At 42.3% G+C, this 9,564-nt stretch overlaps 1 protein-coding gene across 3 annotated transcripts in view; it reads right to left on the reverse strand.

The window, feature by feature from the left end:
* Positions 1–377: 377 nt before the first annotated feature.
* Positions 378–9,564, reverse strand: part of slco4a1 (solute carrier organic anion transporter family, member 4A1) — a 41,906-nt gene continuing 32,719 nt past the window's right edge. For all 3 annotated transcript variants that reach the window (XM_039799951.1, XM_039799952.1, XM_039799950.1), the window contains 6 exons: positions 8,872–9,142; positions 6,000–6,162; positions 3,692–3,867; positions 2,949–3,013; positions 2,671–2,819; positions 378–553 (listed from right to left, as the gene is read on the reverse strand). In XM_039799951.1, coding sequence (XP_039655885.1) covers positions 383–553; positions 2,671–2,819; positions 2,949–3,013; positions 3,692–3,867; positions 6,000–6,162; positions 8,872–9,142 — 995 coding nt within the window. In that variant the 3' untranslated portion in view covers positions 378–382. The remainder of the gene's footprint in view (positions 554–2,670; positions 2,820–2,948; positions 3,014–3,691; positions 3,868–5,999; positions 6,163–8,871; positions 9,143–9,564) is intronic.

Consider the following 9,564-nt stretch of genomic DNA (forward strand, 5'->3'; position numbering starts at 1 on the left):
GTGTGTGTGTGTGTGTGTGTGTGTGTGTGTGTGTGTGTGTGTGTGTGTGTGTGTGTGTGTGTGTGTGTGTGTGTGTGAGATGTGCATGAAGGCATCCTGGGGCTGTTTGATTTTGTGTGTCTGCATTACAGTAATTCTGTCCATTTGTTTGATTGCACGTGTTTGCTTGCACATATGTTTATGTCGGGGGTGGTGCAATTATGGCTGAGAGAAGGCTGTTGGTATAAAGGAAGGCCCCCCCCCCCCCTCCTTCACCACCCGAAAACACATTCACACGCTGCGCTAAGCAGAACCCACACACACACACACACACACACACACACACACACACGCACACGGACAGTCAGACAGAGGCCAGTCAGCGGTCAGGGGGTCTCTGACGTCATAACCTGGCGTGCAGGTTGACGATGACGCCGTCTTCAGGCAGGTCTTTGACAGGCAGGTCGCCCATGTCTCCTAGTCCGTGGTCGGTGCTCTCACAGCTGCTCTGAGGTGACTCAGGAGGAGGCTGGTACAGGATGCTGGCTAACAGGAAAAAGATTGTCCCTAAAGCCTAAAAAAAAAAAAAAGAGGAAGGATGGATGATAGTAGTGAGGAGAGAAAGTCCAACATCCAGATAAATAGTACACAGAGACTTGTATGTGAGTGATTGTGTTTGTTTTGTTTGTCTTCATCCATAGTATGCTTGGTGTGGTCCGTCTATTCTGTGTGTGTGTGTGTGTGTGCGTGCGCGCGTCTCCCTCTAGCTCTCCCCTGGCAGTCCTGGGTCTTCCACACACCTGCCGCTAATCCGATCACCACACCTGAACCTCATCCGCTCGTCGAAAACAAATTTGAAGGAAGAGCCAGACATCCAGTCCCCGCCGGATCGGTATGAAGTGCTGTGTACTTTTAAACAGCTACCAGTATAGCGTTAGATATCAGCCTGTTTTACCAGCTTAGTTCTCATTTTCTTGCCACTGTTTTTTTGCCTGCAACTAACTTTGGATCTCTCTGTCATAGTTACGGATTCTCTGATCTCGGCACTGGAGACCACGTCGCCTACCCAAACCCTCTGGATCACTATTGTTCGGAGATACAAGACCAGCCAGCTGCTCTCTGTGCTGGAACCCACCCGGACTCTTCTCCACTCCCTCACCTGCCAACTCCGTCTGTTGCACATTTCTGGTCTGTAAATAATCTGCTTGACTCTGATCTGCTTTTCAGTTTTACTACAGGAAACCTGACAATAATTCACAAACAGGCCTACATCAGCTGGGTCTGCTTGCATATATAAGTTTAGTTAGTTTAACAATTTAGGAAATACACTTTGTTTTCTTGCCGAGAGTTCAAAAAGAAGATCAATACCGCTCTCGTGTCTGTTAAAGCTAAAGGATAACTTTTCAACTGGCTTTGTAGTCCTTGCAGTGTGTGGGTAGTTTATGCAGACAAACCTTTTGCGAGGATCTGTACCAAACAAAGATTTTTTCTTTAGTCTGTAGGATACGATTTGTAGACTGGGACGTCTCTGCAGCTCCACAATACTTAATTCACAATGGTTTGACACATATTTTACCTTTTTAACAAACAGTGCGCCACTATTAAGATTCACCGTGTTCTCATTTTTGGTCAAATGGCCTTTTGAATGGGAGTGCTAGGGGCACTACTATGATAGCATCAAAATCCCTATTTTTAAAACACTAAGAAGGCTCGACCCAACACGAAACTTTGCTCGAAGTATCACCAGGGGCTCTACACATGAACTCGAGCATTGAGAACATTGTTTGTGTACACAGAGTTGACTAAAAAAGATTTTAACAACTCACTGTAGCTGTTGGTTTTTCCGGTCGCCGTCCATCTAGTCAGTCAAAAATAGTCGATCTCCAAATGCAACGTAACAGGGAGGAGAGTAAAGATGGAAAGCTCCTAAAGCTTAGTTCCATATAAATGCATGGATAATTCATTGTTTTGTCGTTAGTGAAAAACAATATTGACGTTGTAGTTGAAAAAGGAGCCTCATATAAGTGACATTTCCTCCTTTTGGAGATCAACACTTGTTGACTGACAAGATGGCGGATAGCGTAAACAAAAACTGCTAAAGTGAGTCGTTCAAAACCTTTCATTTTAGTAAACGTAATGTTCTCAATGCTCAAGTTCATGTGTAGAGCCCCTGGTGAAACTTTGAGCAAAGTTTCATGTTGTGTTGAGCCTTCTTAATGTTTTAAAAACAGTGATTTTGATGCTATCATTGTAGTGCCCCTAGCTCTCCCATTCAAAAGGCCATTTGACCGAAAACGAGAATACGGTGAATCTTAAAAGTGGCGTTTCCGTCCTAATTATGCTTTTAAATGAAAGTTTGACTCTGGTATATTCACAAAAACACCCTAGGTTGCATTTTGGCAGGAGTTAGGCTTTAAGTTCAAAATGTAATGTTCAGACATGAGAATGTTCTGTATGTTCTTATCTAAACTTTGGCCAAAATGTCAGACTACTCCTTTTAAACATGCACATTCCCCACATAAAAACGTCTTACAGTCCCTAAGGCAGTATGACGAAACAATGTTATTCAGTTTTCAAGTGAAGCTGAGATATCTTTTCTCACAAGCATACTTTTTTCAAGTAGAAAAAATGTGGTTCTGTTTGGATGCAAGACTACAATAATTGGCCTGCCACTATGTGTGTTAGTGTTACCTTATAGATGATGCCAGCTACTAGTGTGTACTGGCTCATGGCTGAGTTCTGATAGAGGTAGCAGGAGCCCTGCTCACCACACTTATCCTGCCACAGTAAGCAAGAGATGTCAATCACAGAGCCAAATGCTATGGGTCCTGGAATCCCACCTGTGGGGAAACAACAACACAGATTGGACAAAATCATTGGATCTGTGTGGGGAGAATTAAGCAAAAATGGTTGTGATTCAGAGGTTAAAAGTAAAAAGTAAACTTAGTGAAAGAATACAGTCGACTTACCAAGTGTGCGCACCACAATCCACTGGATACCCAGTCCAAAGGATCTCTGGCTGTCTGGCACACACCTACACAACACACGGTTGGTCAGACGTGTAGGCATTGTGGCTCTTTCATTAAGATATATGTTGATACTTCTTTCAGCTTCTTTTGCTGCCTTTTGTTTTGTCTGCAGTTTGGACCAATGATTGGCCTCCATACAATTTCTACCGTTGGACACTGCGCACATGGGTAAGACTTTATTTCCAGCGTGGAGTGTGCAGCGTTGGAAATGTATATGTATTGCAAATGTAACGAGCGTAGGGGATGGGGCAAACCGTGACCAATGAACAAGGAACTCTGCTGAGTTCAGTGATACCTTACACAAGACTCTACATCAAACTGTCCATTAGTTATGAAAGGGGGTGTGGTTAAAGCATAGAGGGCGGAGCAAACCGTCACCAATGAAAAAGGTACTCAGCACTGAGTACTGCAGGGGCTCAATTTTTGAAGTTTTGTAACGGGGCGCTAGCGAGCCATTTTTGCCCGCCTAATTACAAAACCCTTAAAATTTCAAAAATTTTAGACCTAATGCATGTGCACATTTTAGTGAGTTTTTCAGCATCCTAAGGGTCTCAAATGTGATTCATTTAGCGTAATGATTATTCCTTCAGTTTAAAGAGGGCCTGTCAATGGTGTTTGGGCCCTGATAACATCAAGTCATAGATGTCACAAAATGGTGGTTGTAAATGCACGTGTCCACCCACCTGAGTGTGGCGGTGAGTGCAGGGATGCTACAGAGGAAGGTGAAGGAGATGATGATGAAGAGGAAGGAGAGGAAGGCTGGCATGTGGTGGCAGGAGCTGCCACACTTCCCTGTCAGAGCGAAGCCCTCCTCGCCCCAGGACACATTACCCACCACACAGCTACAGCCAGAGTACACCTGAAAACACATATTGTCACCTATAAACATACTGAACGGTAATGAGATCATTAGTTTATAAAGTGACATTAACTCAACATACAGTACGTGTAATGTTCCCCTCAATCCAAAGGTCAATGTTAATATCAGTTCTCTACATATATTGAAGAATAAGACAGGGCTGTAGTCAAGTCCACCTTTGTCGAGTCCAAGACAAGTCCAAGACCAGGAATAGTCATGACCGAGTCTAAAGAGGTTTGAGTCCTAATCAAGACTGAGTCCAAATGAGAGACAGTCAAAAGGGTCAAATTAGACCATATTAATTACTTTAAGTATAACAATTTCACTTAAGTCACATAAAAGCTGAAGTGCAACTTCCCATTTTTGATGTTTAGTCTTTTTATTTCGATAGTTGGATTATGAATTAAACCAATACCTGTTATCTGAACAGTGGTTTTGTTTTGAAGGAGAGAGCTACTTAAGAAAAAAAGCATGTAGTGCTGGACTCGGTCGAGACCAACGAGAATATTTGGCGAGTCCAATGGCCGAGTCCGAGACAAGTCCGAGTCCAAATACCAACGAGTCCAAGACAAGTCCGAGACAACAGAAAAACATCTTGAGTCCGGACTCGACTCAAGTACTAAAGCCCAGCATGTCCTGTCACAAAATGTTTTTGGGAGAGCTTCCATTTTGCCAGTGTGAACAGGGACATAAATAACCAGGTGGTTACTTATGTTTCATGCAAACATCATATTTTGAATATAATCAAAACTGAAAAAAAGACTCATAACTGGCACACTGCCATGGGCAGGTGTGTCCTCTACTCAATCACATGTTGATTTAAAGTGCTCATATTATGCTTTTTGGCTTTTCCCCTTTCCTTTATTGTGTTATATATCTTTTTGTGCACATTATGGTTTAAAAAGTGAAAAAGCCCAAAGTCCACCCCAAAGGGACTTACCATCTTCCAGAAAAACACTGTTAACAAACTGCTCCAAACTGCTCTATTGTAGTCCAGCCTTTACTTCCGTGACGAACGTGCGTCACTTTGTAACACACGTTATAATGCTCACCTAGCTGCTAGCGTGGCACGCCCTCATACTCTGCAACAGTAGCTAGCAGTACTTAACTGCGCATGTGCGACTCCCAACAAAGATGGAACAGAAGTGTGATGCCTCACTCTGTAGCTAAAACAGAGAGCTCAACACACAGGGTGAAAAGAGGAGCTGCAGCAATGTGCAGTACAACAAATATATGGTGTTTTCTGAAAATTAAACCACATAAACCTATTCTGGTACAACCTCTAAATACAATTATGAACCTGAAAATGAGCATAATATGAGCACTTTAAGTTCACTAAAAATCTCTATAGATCTACAGGCTCGAGATCAAAACCAATCTAGTTATTTTTGATGAATCAAAATAATTGAATCATAACATCTTTGTTTAAATGGAATGACAACAGCAATATTATACAAATTACTAAAATATACAAAAATATATCATATATTTAGTTACAGCTTTGCGTAGGGATGTAACAATACACTCAAAGCACGATTCAATAGGATTCGCTATTTTAAGTTCACAATACGATTTTTCTCACCTTTTTTTTAACAGAATGAGCTGCAGACAAATGACTGAAAAATATTCCTTTATATATATATATATATATATATATATATATATATATATATATATATATATATATATATAAACTGTGCAAAACAACAGATGTGTCCTTATCACAAGTGCAACTGAAATGGTATTTTATCTTAAATAACAAAAATGAAACCAAATTAATTACAGTATTACATAAAAAAAAGAAATCCCAACAAAATAACTTAATAGAAAAAAAAATCTCTTGATACACTAAGAAGATGTAGTGACATCTCAAGTCAAACAATTGAAATCTAAAGTAGATCACGCCCTAGGACGTTTAAAAATGGCATTGCGATTCATTTTTTATCACCGGTTGTAATCTTTACACATTTACATCGACTTCTAACCAATTCACAATGCAACATTACATCCCTATCTTTGTGCTTTCTTCCGTCAGTGCTCTTTATTGCCCAAACTAGCTCAGAACCAAGTAAGCCAAGTCTGTTTTCCCTCTAGTCAGAGTCAAATGACCCGGGACGGTGTGTGTGCGGTACCTGTTTGCCTGTGGAGCCATCGGTGTGGTTGATGGAGCTGCAGCCGGCGTGGCAGGGGGAGTAATACATCACACCGTCCGCCCCACACACAGGGTTGTACAGCTCTCTGACACAACTGCAGCCTGCGTTACAGCCCACGGTCAGGCTCTCCTCTAAAGAAGAGCTGCAAGAATACCATGAGGAGAGAGGAAGTCAGTCGGCATGAATTTGCTTGCTCATGATTTCTCATACTCATACTATAATTCCTAAGCCACTATTGGGGCAGGGGTGGCGAACCTGTGGCTCTTGAGCCGTATGCGGCTCTTTGCCTGCTCCTTTGAGGCTCTTACTGTGTGGCTGGGGGCTGTGTTACTGGTGGAGTTTTTTTTTGTTTTTTTTTACCTTTTGAAACATTTCAGATAAGTAAAAAGAAAAAAGCATTTGGATGCATCTGCCAATACATTTGCCAATTTTAAATTAAAAAATAATGCAGCAAAGTTTTTCATGGACAGATTCTGCAACCTGAGGAAATACAGCGGCCACAGATCACCTTCCTCATTAACCCTTTCACTACTGAATCAGATTGTTTGAAAGCCCCTCTAGTGACAAATGAGTGAACGAGTCACTTCGAGTGGCCACAACCGAGTACAACCAGACCAAAAAGGATTGTGGATAACAAAGACTGTCAGGTTTCCCACTGAGTCAATCTAAGTAAGAAAAAAAACCTACGAAATGTATTATGACTGCCATTAGATATGGAAGTCACTGTTGCTGTTGTAATGTGGACGTGCATCTGTTGTGTGGCTTTTTGCTATGGTGCATGTTTTGTTGTGGCTCTTTATGCTGAACTGGTTGGCCAACACCTGATTTAGGGGATTGCTCCGGGGACGCCAGAGGTTCAGGAGGATGTCCCTCATTTTCTTTTCTTCAGCTTTCTTTGTGTTGCTGTTCTAAACTCCGGTGGATTTATGACATATGACTATGGTTAACTGCTCCTCAGATCTCTGCAGGGTAAATCCAAACAGCTAGCTAGACTATCTGTCCAATCTGAGTTTTCTGTTGCACGACTAAAACAACTTTTGAAGGTACACGTTCCACCAAAACAAGTTTCTTCCCGAGGCTATTTTGGAGAGGCACCGTTGCTCCGTCCGGCGCTTAGCGCCACCCATGACGATTGTCATTGGTTTAAAGAAATGCCAATAAAGCAGAGCACGTTTTTAGCCCATCGCGGAATTCTGTGTCGACTTGCCAGACCTTCCTCCGCAGCGCTGTGGAGGAAGGTCTGGCAATGCGAGGATACTACTCTACCAGTCATAAGATAAGGTAATATTCTGAAGTATATGTATAAAGACATGAATGAACTGCTCAATTTTTTTTTTTTTTTAAATGATGAGAGATATTCTGACAAAATTAATGAATTGCTGTTCATGCAAAGTCTTATTATTTTTTTTGTTTTTTAGGCGCTGGGTTTTCCCCAAACCTCTTTTCAACCCCTTTGGGGGAGAACCCGGCCATAATGAGCTTTCTTAGGATGTGCCATTTTTTCCTGTGTCTTTTAGCTTTAAATGCTATTGAGGAGGAGAGAGGGGGCAAGGTGGAGGGGTTGGCCTTGACCAACTGCCATGCTTCGCTCGTTTGCAAGCCATGATGTCTCTCTCTTTCTCATGGGCGGACCAAATTCTCTGGGTGGGCAAAGCAGAGAAAGGGGAGGTAACCTTTTCCTTTATGACATCATAAAGGGAAGATTCCAGATTGGGCCATCTGAGCTTTCATTTTCTCAAAGGCAGAGCATGATACCCAGGGCTCGGTTTACACCTATCACCATTTCTATCCACTGGGGGACCATAGGCAGGCTAGGGGAACTCATATTAATATTAAAAAACCTCCTTAATTTTCATGCCATGGGACCTTTAAATGGCCTGAATGCATCTGCAGAATCACGCATTGCATGCCCCTAATTGGTAAAAATGTATCATCCATGGCAATGATTGCTAATGTTGTCGGTTCTTGCAGGGAAAGAAATAAAATATGTATGGACTAAATTCATCTATAAACCCACTGGAAATTAGACAAGGAGTGGCAACAAAACAGCTGGGACAAATCACTGAACTGTGCAGGCCTGCACACTGACATTTATTAAAAAAATAAAAATAAATTAGGACTATTATTGCTGCCTAAATCTTAAAAAAAAAATGATTGCATATTTTCCAAAACAAAAGTTAAATGAACAATAAGTAACTAAATCTAAGGGCACTTTTACACCTGCCTTGTTTAGTTTGGTTGAATCGCACTAGAGTTTGTTTGTCCCACTGGTTCGGTTTGGGCAGGTGAGAATGCAGCAATCACACCAAATGCGGACCAAGAGGTGGTCCCGGTACGCTTTCAGTCCAACTCTGGAGCGGTTCGTTTGTGGTGAGAACGTGATCCGACCTCGAACAGCACTAACTATATATACTCTGTAAGTCTGAGCTACTGTCTCCTGTAGTCAGGTGTGCTTAGCAATCTGTGATGATGCGGAACAGCAAACTGTAGCAGCTTGCAGTGTTTCTCTCACAGAAATAGACAGCTCGCCGTCCGTCACTGGCATCTCCGTGCAAGAAATATTCACTAGTCCAGAAAACGAGGACCTTCTTCCATGTATTTACTTTCTTGCTCCTGCCCCAGACACATCTAACCAATAAGAGGAGAGAAAGTTCTTGCGTAATTTGTAATGACGCATTTTGGTACGCTTGGATTTTCCCTGGTGTGAAATGAAACCGAACCAAGGGGAAATCGCCCCAAGTTTACAAACTCAACAACTGATTCGGAAACAAACTATAGGTGTGAAAAGGCCCTAATACACATTTTAGACAAAGACAAAACTGAATGAGGCGCTAACAAAAACACCGCCCACCTGTTTCTAAGGTGCAGCTTGCCGGGCTTGTCATACAGGTCTTTGTACTGGTCCAGTTGGTGCTTCGCCATCACATCGTACTGGTATGACGCCGTGACACCAGCCATGGGCACGTTGGGGCAGTGGATGAGAAAGATGAAGATGGCGAGCAGACTGACCATCGCACACATCATGCAGAAACGGATGATGCCGCGACAGCGCAGGTTCAATCTCTTCACGATGTAGCCGCCCAGGAAGGTGCCGCCACCACCCGCTGGTACCACCATGTATCCTGGGAGGGGAGAAGAATCGCAGATGAAGCGACCAGATTTCCATGAAATGTGCTCATCAGAATTCATGGCCTCCAGAGGATGAATCCAAATGTTTTGATGACCTGTCAAGTTAAAATCTCTACTTGTAGACATGAAAAATCACAGGTTATACGAAATGTACCGAGTAGACTTATGCTCCCTTTACTGTCACTGTGGACACCACATTGGCTTTCCTGCAGCTTGCACTGAAGATACTGTATCTCATGAAAGATTGCCATGGTTTGGCCAGTTAGAGACAAATCTGAACATGGTTAATGACAGTGAAACACTAAGACATGAAGTCTATTTTAATGTCAGTCTCTTACAATCAATGAAGAAGATATATACTGTATATCGCTAGACACTGTCATTTAGAATGACAGTAAATTCCGAGAAATGTAAC

Source organism: Perca fluviatilis, chromosome 5 (genome assembly GCF_010015445.1).
Source record: "Perca fluviatilis chromosome 5, GENO_Pfluv_1.0, whole genome shotgun sequence".
Classification (NCBI taxonomy): domain Eukaryota; kingdom Metazoa; phylum Chordata; class Actinopteri; order Perciformes; family Percidae; genus Perca; species Perca fluviatilis.